Source organism: Equus asinus, chromosome 3, assembly GCF_041296235.1.
Source record: "Equus asinus isolate D_3611 breed Donkey chromosome 3, EquAss-T2T_v2, whole genome shotgun sequence".
NCBI lineage: Eukaryota > Metazoa > Chordata > Mammalia > Perissodactyla > Equidae > Equus > Equus asinus.
This window is the reverse complement of record NC_091792.1, coordinates 157642061-157656913: the sequence shown is the minus strand read 5'-3', so window position 1 is coordinate 157656913 and position 14853 is coordinate 157642061. Positions and strand designations below refer to the sequence as shown.

Below are 14853 nucleotides of genomic sequence, written 5' to 3'. Positions count from 1 at the left end.
TTTCCATCTGGGAAGTGCGGCTGTGAGCCCTCGGCATTTTCCAGCCATAAGACCCCTATTAGCACAACAGTCCTCTGTTGGTCCTGACGTTCGGGCCACTGAGGGGCACGCTGTGATGCACCCACTGGGGCTGCCCCTTGGCTCATGAAACGCTCTGCACACGGTTGGGCTCTGTCCGTCTCACCCTCAGGACGGTTGAGCTGTTCGGACATCTCCACCCGTGTGGTCATCGCCTCCATGGAGACAGACCTGATGCTTCTTTGCATTAGTGAACATCCAGAGGGGCTGTGCATGGCCTTGGTCTGACGGCTCAAATTCCTCACACGCCACATTTGCAGCACACAACACTGAAATTCCACATATTAAAAAGTGGAGAGAGAGGGAGACACAATAGCAACATAGACCCAAATCTGATGTTAAATAGAGTGGTGGAGAACCCAGCAACATCATAGGCAAACAGAAGCGATCTGAAAATCTCAAATGCCAGCTCCGCTGGAATACAAAGTGTACAAAAGAGAGTTTCCCAAAGTTTGTTGCATGGAGAACCAATCCCAGGAAATGCTCAGTGGAACAAAAATAAACATACTTCAATATTAAAAGTTATAATTAGGGGCCAGCCTGGTGGCCGAGTGGTTAAGTTCTCGCGCTCTGGTTTGGCGGCCCAAGGTTTCGCCAGTACGGATCCCGGGCGCAGACGACACCATTCATCAGGCCACGCTGAGGCGGCATCCCACATGCCACAACTAGAAGGACCTACGACTAAATAGTATACAACTATGTCTGGGGGGATTGGGGGAGAAAAAGCAGGAGAAAAAAAAAAGATTGGCAACCGTTGTTAGCTTAGGGGCTTCTCTTTAAAAAAGAAAAGTTATAAATAAAATTAAATTAAGCAAACAAAAATTAAATCAAAATTTAAAATGAAGTAAAATTTAAATAAAATAAACATGAAAGATGATGGCCTCAGCCAAGATGGAGAACGCACACAAGCTTCTCCCGGAGAGGAGCGATGTGCGCTGGTGTGTTAGGGCCCCAGTAAGTCCTTCTGCAAAGAAACCTGATCGGTTTTCTCAGCCTCAGTATGTTTACCAAACTTACATGACCCCAAAACATGCATTTTCTGGAAACACCTATGACCAGCTGTGATCCATTCAACTGTCATTCAGCAAACGTTCACCCCCTCCCCCAACCCCCCCGACTCTACCCCCAACCCCACTGGTGTCGGGCTCCACCGTGTGCCTTGCTTTGGCGGACGGAATTCTAGCAGGTGCGAAGTGAGCAGAAGCCCTAAACGTGCTTGTGTGGTTGGGCTTGGCTCTGGAGCTCTGCTGTTGTGCATGAGAAGAACGCGTCCTGGTGGGCTCTGCCCCGTGGGGTCTGGGCCCCAGAACAAACACACATGGAGCAGACCCAGGCCACCACCCTACAGCCTGAAGTGCAGCTGCCCAGCCCAGCCCATCCCAGGGCCACCAAACCACAGCCGAGCAGAGGGGTGAGAACCAGGGTGTTGTGTATGCCATCGAGTTTGGGGGTGGCTGTTACACGGCATTATTGTCACAATGGCTGACTGATACACCTTCCTACAGAAATACTCTTCTAAGAATCACACTTTGAGGCATAAAAAACATTCTTAGGAAGAACCATTCTTAGAAGGTGCTGGGAAAGAATGAATGGCATGTGGTAGGAGCTCGAGACCCATCTGGAGGACATGTGTCTTCAAATGAAGGGTCCTAGAGAGGACAAGCTCTTCACGATGGAGAGGCAGGGTTTAAGAGATAGCTAACCAACCCAACAGAGAAAGACGAGCACAAGATATGAATGGGGAAATTCCAGCAAGAGAAGAGCTGAACGGTCAATAAACAAAGGAAAGTATGTTCAGTCTTGTGAGGAATCATGAAAATGCAAAAGAAAACAGCACTGAGCTACACGCTCACGTCCACTTGGCTGCAGACATGGAAAGTCTGATGACGCCAAAGATCTGGAGCACGAGTCACTCGAGAGACACTGGCGATAGGGAGAGAAAGAGGAAGCCAGAGACACAGGTGCGGATGCTCCTGCAGCCCTGACGCGAACAGCCAAATCCAGGGGATACAGACCCTGGCGCTCCCGCAGCAGGAGAATGCGTGAATCCAGCAGCTTCCATGCGCTCTGTGGATAAACGAGCAAAGCAAAGTGGGAGGATAAATCCAGTTCCCAAAGGCAGCCTGGTGCCATTTGCATCAATGTTTAAAACACGCTAAACACCAGAAAATACTGATTGTAGATAGACACACATGTGTACTTAACATATCAGGCATACTTGGGGTGCTTACTGCTGGGTAGTGACAGCTGGGGTGGGGAGGATGGGAGTCGGGAGAGAGCTGGGCTTGTCCAGAAGCTGTGGCAGCTGGAGAGCCATGTTGGGCTAGACTAGGCTCTGCTGTGGTGACAGCTGAAGCCCTAAATTCCAGTGGCTTAACTCACATTATCCCTGCTCACCATCCACTGGCCCAAACTGATCAAACGACCCCAACATGACCGCAAAAGGGCGGGAAGGGAGGAGGTGCTTGGATTATCCGGTGAGCCCTAGCTTGTCTCGGACATCCGGGTACCTAGGCATCGACTACATTCTGTACTTCCTGTATGTGTTGAAGATGTCATGATCAAAGCAGAGACCCCACCCCCACCCCAACAGAAGGGATGGGATCCCCCCAGACACTCTGAGGGAAACCTGCGACCCACCCCACCCCCAATACTCCGAGGTTGCCCTGGCTGAAGGTCCTGCCCGAGGTCATATGTGCGGATGGAACGGTGGGACTGGCGTGGCTTTCATGCCGTCCTGGTTCAGAGGTGGTACAGGCACAGCGCCGACTGGGCTGTGGGACTGAGGCTGCCACTTCAAATCTGTTTTGCCTGACAGTCATGCTCCGTGTAAGGTCGCAGACAGTCCCAGGGACTGCATCACGGCAGAGAGAGGCAGGGCATGGAAAAGTGGACTAAGGTCAGCTTTCTCTCCGGCTCAGAACGCTCCCAGACCCTCCTGCTCTGACAGCATCACAGCCACCTCCATGCTCCTGGCCTCCACACATCCCCCAGGATGGCTCCATAGATGGAAAGGGTCAGATCTCAGCGGAGTTTCCCAAGAAGCACACCGCCATACTTCCATCCATCCATCCATCCATCAATCCATCTGTCATGTGTCCATCTGTGCATCTATCTGCCCATCTGTATGTCCATCTGTCTATCCATCCGTCCATCCAGGGTCCAACACCACCTCCTGTGCCAGATCTGCGCTGGGTTCTGGGCAGGAGCGATCATCACTGCAGACCTGACAGATCCCCGTCCTCAATCAGAGTGTGTCCTGGGTGCAGGGGAAACCACACGCAAGAACTCCCACGCTCAACCAGAGGTGTGGTCAAGAACGCCACGGGGTCACTTTGCACTGAGTGGTGGAGTGGCCTCTTTGAGGAAAAGAGGTCTATGCTGAGACCGAACATCCCCACGGAACCAGAACCTGAGGTCAAGGCCACGGGCACTCCAGGAGGGCAGACACACAGGCCCAGCCCCACATGGACAGAGCTGGGCACGGCCAAGGTTCAGCCAGCAGGTCGGTGTGGCTGCAGAGGAGGTGGGGAGTGGCAGGAGCTGGGATGGGGGCGGGGTAGGAGCCAGAGGGTACAGCCTCTTTGCAGGGGGTGTGGCTTGGATGTTATTCCAAGTGCCCTGGGAAGCCTCACTGCTAACCAGCCCAACCCCTGGCTCTCACAGTGTGGCCCCTGGACCAGCAGCTGGGCAGCACCGGGGAGCCTGTCAGAAATGCCAGCCAGGGGACTGGACCCCAGGGAAGTCTGAGACAGTGCTCTGACTCAGCCCTCCTCACCGGCTGCTCTCGCCACGGGCCTTGGGAGAAATCCCACACTGAGCCCACGTCTTCTGAGGCAGCCCCAGCCGCCGCGGTTTGTAAGAGCTCGCCAAGAGACTCTCGCTGCCTCCCGCCGAGGACACTGCCATCTACGCGTGCAGGCTGCTCAACCCTCCATGGCTTGCTTTCACCATTTTTAGAGCATTTATGAGGCAGCCGAGCCTCACTGGCCATTTGGGATCCAGCTGTGGAGACATCAAATGGGACCCCATCTCAGGACCCCAGCCCCGGCCGGCTGGCAGCACCCTGCAGCTCGTGAAGGTGTGTCCCGGCTGTCTCCCAGACCAGTGGACGCGAGGCTCTGGGGTGGGACACAGACGTCAGGCGTCGTTCAGTCCCACTCAAAGCGTGCTCCCCGGACCAGCAACAGCAGCGTCACCTGGACCTTGTTAAAAATGCGGGGTCTCAGACCTGCCCCAGACCTGGGGAGCAGCATCTGAATTGTCACCAGACCCCCGCGATTCACAGGCACCTGTGGGTGGGAGAGGTCCTTCTTAAAGATATGGATCTTCAACCGGGGACAAGATCACCCTCGAGGGGGGTGAAAATTGGTTCTTGAGGGGCGTGAAAAATCTTAAGCTTTATCTATGAAGCACATGCCACATACAGAACTTAGAAATACAATTATGGGCAGAGCAGCTCTTAGGAAAACAAGGTCTAAAAAGGCCGGAGGGGCTGGGGTGATAATGGAAAAAGAGTTGGTGCCGGATTTCAGACTGAAAGTCTGGCATCCTGAGAACCCCTGGGCTCCTGTGGGTCACCGGATCTGTCTGGATTTCCCCAGCAGCTGGCAGTGAGTGTCCTGGACCAGGGAAGAACCCAGTGACATCCTCCTGCAAGACAGAGGTGGGAGCAGGGGGGACATTTACAGATCATTTTGTTCTTAATTTTCGCATTTCAAACACTATTTATCTTTGCCTTAAAATCGTTACGGCTCTACCATGGAGCAGACACAAATTGCACATGAACTGTTCAGAGACGCCACGAGCGCCCGCGTTCTTCTGACTTGTCACAGCAGCTCCTGGCTCTGCCCACTGAACTCCCCCCACCTGGGCTTGGACAGGAGGCTCGAGATCACGGGTGTCAGCCACGAGGAGCTAGCGAGGAAGAGAGAGTGGGACGAAATGCAGGCGTGGGCGTCTCCAGTCCCCAGAGCCTTGTAAGGAGTGAGGCTTGGGAGAGGAGCACGGGGCTGCGGGGGGTGAGCTGGGAAAGGCTGCTGGGGCCCCACTGAGGACCAAGGATGGGGAGGCAGACAGGGAGCCTGGCTGGGGGGATGGGGAGACAGGAACAGACTCGAGAGCCGTTAGGAAATCGGATCCGGGTGGTATCATCAGCAGAGTTTGCTAAGAGACTGGGCAGTGAGCTGAATGGCGATGACAAAAAGATCTGCCTATGTTCTGACCCCCAGAGACCGTGAGCGTGACCCTATGTGGAAAGGGGTCTTGGTGGATGTAATTAAGTTAGAGACCATCCTGGATTGCCCAGCTGGGCCCTGAGTCCAGTGATACGCATCCTTATAAGGAGCAAACAGAGGACAGACACACAGGAGAAGGCCATGGGAAGGTGGAGACAGTCACTGAAGTGATGCAGCCACAGGGAATGTCCCCCCACCACCAGAAGCTGGAAGACGCAGGAGGATGCTGCCCTGGAACCCTCAGAGGGAGTGCAGCCTGGCTCACACCTTGATTTCAGACTCCCAGCCTCCAGGACCATGAGAGAATCAACTCCTGTTGTTACAAGCCCGTAGCCTGTGGTCATTTGTTCGAGCAGCCCCAGGACACTGGCACAGACTGGACGTGCAGGCAAGGGCAGGGTGGGCGGTCTGAGTGAGTTGCTCTTCTGGTTCCTACTGGTCCCGGGAGGCTCCGGGAGGGGCGGTGGGTGCAGGACATGCTCCATGCACTTCCAACCCCTGATGCCAATGAGGGATTTTCCCAGCGGGAAGGGGCTCATCCCCTCCCCACCGCCTCTCTCACTAATTCCAAGGGTCCCAGAGGCCGAGCGGAGAACACCCCTGACCCAGAAGAAACGGTCAGAGGGTCGCATCCTCAAAGCTGGGAGGGAGATGCCAAGAACGTGTGGCTCATGAAATGCAGCACAATTAAAAATGCATTCTGCTTAGATTTCAGAGAGCTATTTCCAGAATGTAAATACTATACTTTTCATTAAAAATGTATTTATTTCGATTACACAGGAGAATTCTTGGGAGGTTCAGTGCACGTTCAATGTGCGTGTTTAATAACCCCATTTAACCCGTGTTCTCCAGGCGGGCACTGCCACCCTCCCGCCCACGTGCGCCTTACGCGGCAGGTGGAGGTGGGTGGCATCCTGACAAAAGACCAATGGCTTCTAAACAGTCACACCACTCCCCAAACAGAGAGGACAAAATGCTCGCAAGAGAAAACGTGATGAGTAATTAAACACGGAAACTGCTCCCTCTCACTAGGAACCAACAGGATGCAGATGACAAGGACACCCCCGTCCATCTGGGCCCTGAGATTAGGAAGCTGTGGGAAAGCTGTAAGATGGAAAGCCGGCCGGCCAGGCCACAGGGCGTGGGCCCAGGTGGGGCTTATACTCCTCCCGAGAGAGAACCTGGCACAGCAGCCCCGCGGCCATAAATCCACTCACGCTCCCGGGCTCAGGAACGCGACCCCTCCCCCCCAAGACTCAGCCCAGGGAACAAAATGGAGAGGAAAACTACATGCCTAAATTTTTTAGTGGCATCACGTCTAAGTATGAGAATGAATCAACTTGGGGGCTAGCACACAGCCATAAAAAAATGATGATGCAGACCCCGGTGCAACACGGAGACCTGGGAGCGCGGGGTATGCGAGAGGCAGGATGCACGGCGAGACACCGTCCAAGGACAGAAATACGTCCACATCATGAAGAGGCGATGAACAAAGGCAGTAATCGTGCCCCGCGTGGGGTGGGGTGAGCTTTCTGGAAATGACTAAAGATCTGCATGCATTTTTGATAACAGAGAGAAAACGTCTGGACACAGAGACAGTGATGAGAGAGTGGAAAATTAAAATCTGTGGATTTGCTTTCAAGAAAAACAAAACTTTAGACCGTGCACTGTTCACATGTCAAACCATAGGGTCCTCACAACCTCCCTCTCCAGGGGACGTTGTCCCCACCTTTCAGAGAAGGAGCCTGAGGCTCTGGGGAGGAGGAGCCCCCTCACAGCAGCTCTGAAGTAGGCGGTTTGGCCTCTGGGCTTCCCCCCCTGCTTCTGAGGAATTCTGAGTCTGGAGCCCGCCCACAAGGAGTGCTCATCCCCGGCCATGGGGCTGGCCCAGGTCAGTCCCACCCCAATCCCATCCCCACCCCAACGAGGACCCCCAGCAAATTTTAACTACACCCTCCACTGTGTCCCTGTAAGCAAGACTAGACCAGGTCCTTCGTATATAAAGATCCTCATGTCCTCCTCTCCAGCTACGTGGAGACACTGTGGGGAATGGAGGAAGGCTGGCATTCTGGACGGGTCAGCAAGTGCTACCCAGGATGGCTGGCCCTTTGGGGCTCGCCTGACACGCAGGGGTTGGGGCAAGCGAGGTGGCTGAGGATGTCTGCTTAGAGGAAGAGGACACAGGTGCCTCCGTCCACTTTGTAGCCAAGGGGACCCATCCTTGGACCAGCCACCCAGCAAGAGGGGGTGTCCCCCATGGGCTGGCCCTTCCTCACCGTGAGACCCAGAACGTAAATCCTCAGAGAGCAGCCGAGGACATTTCCCTGGACTGCAACACTCACGCCATTTTCCACTTTCGCCCCGAACTACGAATGGCCTTCTCCAAGCCTGGAGTGGCATTTTTGAGAGCAACCCTCCTAGCCTCCTTGGTGGAAGACCTGCTTCAAGGCACGAGCTTACCGTCTACCAAGACACAGTCATGGGGGCGTCCTGGCCGAGAGCCTCAGTTCCCTTTGTAGGGATATGGCCTGTGGCTGACCCCTTCTCCTGAGACTGGAAGGAACTAGAAATCAGGCTGGAAGGAACTGGGAGGCAAATCCACAGCTAAGAGGGGCTGGCTGGGACAGGTGCTTTTGTCGGAGGGGTAAGAAAAACCCAGGGCGGCATGAGGGGCTCCGTCCCCAACCCTGGTGTCATTAGCACCATGGTGACCAAGCTGGCTGACTGCAAGGCAACACTCTTCCTTACACAGCAAAGAAAGGACCCAGCTGAAGACGCCATGTCCACAGCCTCCCAAGCATGGCGGAAATCCCTCAACAAGAACCAAGAGAGGGAACCTCAAGCCCTGTCACCAAAAGCAAAGCCAAAAATAAATCAACTCAAGGTGGTTGCCCACAGATTGGGAGTCCTGATCAGCAGGTCTCGGAGTTTCTTATGGATTTCAAATAGAAAAATGAATTAATTATTACTTGAGAAACATAACTTGGAAATCAAAATGGTTCAACGCCCAGAAAACGTGGAGCGGCAAGTGGGGCTTGGAGGAAACAATCCTTGCCTGAGCAAATCTTGGACCCCCAGCCCAAGACGCTGGGACCTTTCCCTCTTCCCCTTCCGGGGTGAGCAGATGGAAATACTGAACGACAATAACCAAGAGGATTTCTCAAGCCCTCCTTCTCGCCCACCTCACTTAAAACATCAAAGCGGCTGCCTAGCGTCCTTGGGCTGAGTTCACATTTCCCGTATAAAGAGAGATTCCCGTCGTCTGCGGCTGGTTATTTCCAAGCTCTTCGGCTGGGCCAGGAAGAAAGAGAAAGGCTGAACAATGAGAGCGGTCGGAGCACCGGGTGCACCGGAGCTGCGTCTGAAGCGCAGAGCACGGGCCAAGGGAAATTGTGCACTGACCTGAATTCACATGCAAACCCTCTTCCTCCCTCCGGGGAAGAGAAGCAGGAGGGGGGAAAACAGAAAGAAAAGAAAAGAAAAAGGAAAAGAAAGCCAAGATGCTTTCCCATCGCTGTTAGCCCTCTGGCACCGCCCGCACCCACCGAGGAAACTCTTAATGTGATTTCAGCTTCTCCCGCATGCATTTTTCAGCCAAGAAAAGTTCACCAACTTGCAGGGGCTGCTCCAGCTGGCATCTGGATCTCAGCCTCAGACCTGGGAGACGTGCAGGTGTGTGAGGAGAAAAACCCACCCTCGGGCTGACTTACCGCCACAGAGAACTTTCCAGAACCTTCCCCATGTCTGCGTGGTAATACTTCGTCAGGATCAAGATCACCTGTGATGGCAATAGGAAGAAAGAGGCAGAAGTCAGTGGGTTTCAAGGTGCTCGAAGAGGAATATAAGGACACACGCCCGGCCCCCAGGATTCAGTGTCTCCCGAGTATCAGGGCCCAGGGCCTCTCCCGGTTGGCACCCCGGGAGGCTCCGGCCACCTCGCACCAGAATCCAGAGATGGGGCTTGTTCTGCTCTGAAAACTCGCTTCTAGTCTTCAGACTGACTTTGGGAACATCCCAATCCTGTGAGGTCCACCCAGCAGCTGCCATGCAGCGGGGACAATTCAGACTCAGCCCTGGACAATCTCAAACTGTGGTCAAAGGCACAGCGAGGCGGTGGTCCCGGGGTGAGTACAGACTCCATCAGCAAGGCTTCCAAAGATGGTGCTTTGTCTCCAATGGCGCCTTTGAGAACAGCCCAATGAGAAGCCTCTGCTCAGGCCGCCCCCAAGACAAGAGCAGACCCCACAAGTACGTGCTGCCATTGCTTTCCTCAGAGGGGCGGCTGACGGCAGAGCCAATGACAGTGGGTTGGAAAGATGCTCGAGAACAGCCGGGCCAGCTGGAGGTGGTCCATAAGTCAACGACGGCGCACGCGCTTTTTTTTGTTGTTAAACTATTCTCTGCACGCGGCGGGCCCCACTTTGCAGAGCCATTTCCTTGCATGTCTGGCAGAAAAAGCAACTGTCTACAAAAATGAAAATAAACGTGTTTAAGAGCCCCCAAAAGTTCTTCAAAACAAACGTATGAACAACAACAAAAGGAAACAGAGATTCGCCGGCCCGGAGGGAAAAAGAGCCTCACCCCCAACGACTCCACCAGCCACGGCGCTTCCGTGTACATCAAACTCCATTTCACTCACTGCCAGGCCCTGTTAGCGGCTCCTAATGCTCCCGTTGCCATGGGAACCCTGGGAGGTAAAATGGGAACGCCCCCTGCAGAGCCATTAGCCTGGTTAATTTGGGGTCACCACACTGGCCATCCCTAAATTTGGTTCCTTCACGCCAGCAGAACCTCTCCTCCAGGTCCTCGAGGGCGCGGCTGCTGCAGACACAGTTTGGCCGATCTTTCTCACCCTGGCAATTAAAGCAGGGAAGATATGGGGCGGGATGTCAACCGAGACGAGATGGGGTGCATTTTAGAGGCAGCGACGATTATAAAAACTCGAGACCTCATCAGTGGAGGCGTGATGGCCTCGCCTCGCTCGGGAACAAAGCGATTTTCTCCTGCCAGGCTCTCAGGCCACCCGAGTCAAGCCGGAATCCTCTGATGATGGAGGAAGGCAGGCAGGCAGAATGACAGGGCCCGAACGCACAGGAGACAAGCGTATTTTTAACCTATTGATTTATATTTTATAGTCTCGCTGCTCCCAGAGGGGATTTCGAGGAGCCAGAGTGTGACAGCCGGAAGAAACCTCAACGTCTGTTTAATCTGGCCCCGTCCAGGATGGAATCCTCAGCCCAATATCCTCCTCAAGCACCTGCCATCTGGGCTCTGCTCGCACACCTCGAGAGACAGGGAGCTCATCTGCTAAAGCGGCGCTCGGGTCCTTCCGGGGGCTGAGCTCTGTCCTCCAGTAACTTCTGCCTGCGTGTCCTAGTTCTGCCGCTGTGGACAATGACTGGGCAGGCCTACTCCCTTCCGGGCGAGGGTCTCACTCATGCCCACCCCCCGCTGGTGTAAGCTCTGGCCACTCTGGGCCTTCGCACAAGCTGTTCCTCATCTTGGGACCCTCTTCCCTGCCCCTCACCCCTAAGTCCTTGGCTAATTCCTACTCAACCTTCAGATCTCAGTCCAGCTGACACCACCTCCAGGAGGTCTCCCAGAGCCCTCCCCTGGGTTCGGTGCCCCCACCATACTCCCTCAGACCCTGCGCTTCCTGCACCCCAGTCCAGCTGGCAGAGTCTGTTTCCACCACTAGACAGCAAGCCCTTTGGGGAGGAAATTGTGTCCTGTTTTAGGTCCCAGTGCTGTACAGTGAGCACGCCACCACGTGTTGAAAGAAATGCAGGTGGCCTCGCCCCAAAGAACAACGATTAAGGCCACGAAGCCAGGCAGAGGTAAGTGCCCTGGGCAGGCCCCACCCTGCTCTGCCAGCCATTCACAAGACACCCTCTTCCATCAAGAGGACGCATCGTCCGTTCTTCGTGCAGGGGACGGAATCGGTCTCCGGATGCCACCCTGCCCACTAAGCTGAATGAGAGTCTGGGCTCCAAGGCCAGGGTCCCGGGGTCCAGCTTGCCCGGAGCTGGGACAAGGAGCCACCTGGGAGGGGTCACCCTGGGGGAGCCCCAGCCGGCACCCCTGACTCTGCAGTTGGCAGCGGGAAGGACCCCTCTGCTTTGGGGTCAGACCCTCCAAGCTCGATGCCCCTCAGCTTCCTGATCCACAACGAGGGGATGATAGCCAGCTCCCTCTCTGAGGACAAGGATGAAGGACTTGGCTGCAACCGAGAAGTGACCCACACGCTCACGGCCAACACTCACCAACGTCAGCCTGGAGACTGCCGTGCTGGGCTCTGGGTCGCGTGGTTTATGACACCAGCGTTCTTTATATGTCCAGGAACCCTAAGAGGCAGCTCCTATTGTTACCCCACCTGACAGATAGAGATGCTAAAGCCGAGAGAACTTCAATACCGTGCCCCACAAGACACCTCCAGGAACCAACGCTCTCTCTGCACCACGATGCACTGACCCCACAGGAGAGATGCTGCTGCTGGGAGGCAGGCCAGGGGCCTTTCACCAAAACCTTCAGTGATACAGTGATAACAGCAAATGCTTACACACCACCCACTCCACACTTTACAGACACCAACTGTCCCCATTACACAGATGAACAGACTGAGGATCAGGGAGATAACACAACGGCCCCAAGGTCATACAGCTTGTACATGGTGAGCCTTGGATGTGGGAATGAGTAAAACAAACCAGGAATCAAGTGTTAGACAGAGAAAAGGGAGGTAAAAAAAGAGGGAGAGAATAAGAAGCTTCATGGTGACTTTGAGTATTCATTCAACAAACAATCTAATCTCTCAACATGCCAGGAATGAGGATCCACAGAGAGGACGCAGCCAGGGCCCCAGCACCCACGGGCACCCACTGTCGATGATGACACTCCCTCTGCACATAGGCTTCCAGGATGCTCAGAGGAGCTCTGCCAAGGCGTCGGCACGTGTTTTGCTGTCTGCAAACACACATTCATATACAGACAGGTGGGAGGCACCCACAGTCGGGGACCTTCACAGACGAGACGAGGGGAGACTGTGGAGCACACCCACACAGAAGGATGCTTTCTCCACCGAGCGGTGAGAAGGCACCTCCTGGCTGTGCCTCCCAATCTAACCACGGCATCTCACATCCTGCTCCAGAGAAACTGAGATGCTCGGGGAGGCCGGGGGGCTCCTGCCGGGCCCCAGCAGGGCATCCCTCAGGTTGCAGAAGGTCTCGGCTTGTGTCTCCTGCCCCACGGCTGGTCATGCCCCGCTGCTCGAGCAAATTCTCTGTTCCCTTGAGTCTCAGTTTACTCACCTAAAAAAGTGGCCACAAAAGCCCCAGCTCCATCCACTGTAACCTCACTGAAAGGTGACGGCAGTTGGAGAGTGGGTGTCAAAGGACTTAGAAAGTGTGAAGTGCTGTCCCGGGGGAGGGCCTGATTATCAGGAACCCTGGAGGGGATCGGTTCGATTTTGTTGACTGAAAATACAAATCCCCCAAAGATTCACAGTGAATCGTGAAGCCGGCAGTGTCTCCTTCGAGAGAGCGTGAGAGGCCCAGCACTGCCGGTTCTCAGGGACGCTCCCCTCGGCCACAGGGAACTGGACACGCCTAGTTAAATGTAACGGGGCCCACGACCTCGCCCTAGGATGGACGTGGTTTCTCCGTGCGGGCTTGGGGTGAGAGAAGGCGAGGGACATTGGGACAACCTCCCTCCCCCGGGAGTTGGTGCTGGACGTCCCTCCTGGAGGATGCTGGGGATGGCGGCCTTGGCCTGGCCGGAGTGCATCATGAGATGGCCACTTGCGGGCTTCCCTCTGGTGAAGCCCATAGGCAGCCCCCCTGCCTTGCATCTTAGACGTGCCTCACGTCACCATGTCCCTTGGCCTCTCTGAGCCCTGGAGGCCTCATCTGTCCTGGGGGGGACGCAGGACTCGGCAGGAGGGGCTGTTCTCAGGGGGCCACACCTTAGGGATGCAGACCTCCCACCCGACAAGTGGGCCTGGTGTCACTCTGCCCGTGCTCAGAAGGATGCGATCAGGGGATAAAGCCTGGACCAGGACGGAGAAGGGCTGCAGGCAGGGTGGGCAGGAATGGAACTCACTTGCAAGGAGCCTCTTTCTGGGATCCCTGGACACGCTGCTGGTGGGGGTGTCAACGATGCACCCACTGTGGGGTGAATGCACGACAGCCAACAAAGTCACAAGCCCGTTGACCCCTTGGCTCTTTCTAGAACAACAGCCTGAGCAAGAGGAGGGGTCCCAGGAGGCAGCCGGGCTCAGCACTGGGCACCCTCGCCCGAGCTGCAGCCTCTCGGAAGAAATCGACTCTGTTTAAGAGAAATTGATCCTGCATTTATTTACCGGGGAGAGGAATCCTGTTTCTCCGCTGAAGACCCCCCGCCGAGGGGAAGGGGGCATCCTCTCAGGCTCAGAAGCCACGGCAGGTGCTGGGCCTCATGGAGCAGGCCTCAGTCAATCCCTCCGCCGCCTGGAAGACACCAGGGCTGCTGGCCGCCCTCGCCTCGCCCCGGAGCCTCACCCACCCTCTCCCCCACTCCACGAACGCTCCTGATTCTCCGAACTGGTGGGGTCCCCACACGCTTGGGGAGCCTGCCTGGAGGTTCTCACCCCCAAGTAGCCGAGAAAGTACTGGCGACAGCTGCCGTCAGCATAGGACGCTTCCCTGCCACGGAACCTCCCGCAGAGCAGAGAGCCTGGCCCCGCCAGACCCTCCTCCTGACACAGTGTCCCCGAGCCCTGCAGAGCCGGGAGGACTCCACAGGGTACGGCCACGCTCCTGAAGCCCGTCTGTCTGCATCGTGGCTCTGCAGTGTACCAGCTGTGTGCTCCCGGGCTCAGCCTCTCGGGGCCTCAGTGTCCCCATCTGTCACATGGGTTGATGATGTGGGCTTCCAGAGCTGGAGTAAAGATGAAATGAGTTCAGTGTGCCCACAGTGAGCACGCCACTCAGGGTTAGGGTCAGGGTTAGGGTTAGGAGTGGAGTAGGGTTAGGGTTAAGCACAGGGCCAGCTATTGTTGGAATTAGGGTTAGGGTTGGGGTTAAGGGCTAGGCAAGAACTGGGTACAGCGAGGGCTGGTTTTCAGGTTGGGGCAGGGTTGGCCTTGGCCTGTCCTGTCTCTATGAACCACTGCTCTGCATCTCACGGGTGGGCCGTACTTGCCAGTGACACAGGCGAGCACCACTGTGTGCAGCGGTCCAGCTGAGATGCTATCGTGTATGCTGACATACTCTGTGAGAAGTCTGTTAAATGATTAAATGCATAAATGGTCAACCCCACCTACTCACCACCATGCGCATGCCTGCCCACCTCTGTGCCCGTCCTCCTTTCTCCCCTGGCACAGACCCCTGCACCTCTCTACCCACCCAGGTATGGACCTTCTTACAGGGTCAGCATGGATGCACCTCCTTCAGGAAGCCTTCCAGGATGTCTCCAGCCCAGATGCTGGCTCTTGATCTCGCCTGCTTTTCCTGCAGCAGCAGGATGAGCTCCAGCATTATGCCTTTGGGGCTGGGCCCCGTCCCCT

General features: G+C 55.6%; 1 protein-coding gene across 2 annotated transcripts in view; it reads right to left on the bottom strand.

The window, feature by feature from the left end:
* The window catches only part of SORCS2 (sortilin related VPS10 domain containing receptor 2), a 488954-nt gene that overhangs the window by 291020 nt on the left and 183081 nt on the right, over positions 1-14853 (bottom strand). For both annotated transcript variants that reach the window (XM_014855228.3, XM_070506280.1), the window contains exon 2: positions 9026-9093. In XM_014855228.3, coding sequence (XP_014710714.3) covers positions 9026-9093 — 68 coding nt within the window. The remainder of the gene's footprint in view (positions 1-9025; positions 9094-14853) is intronic.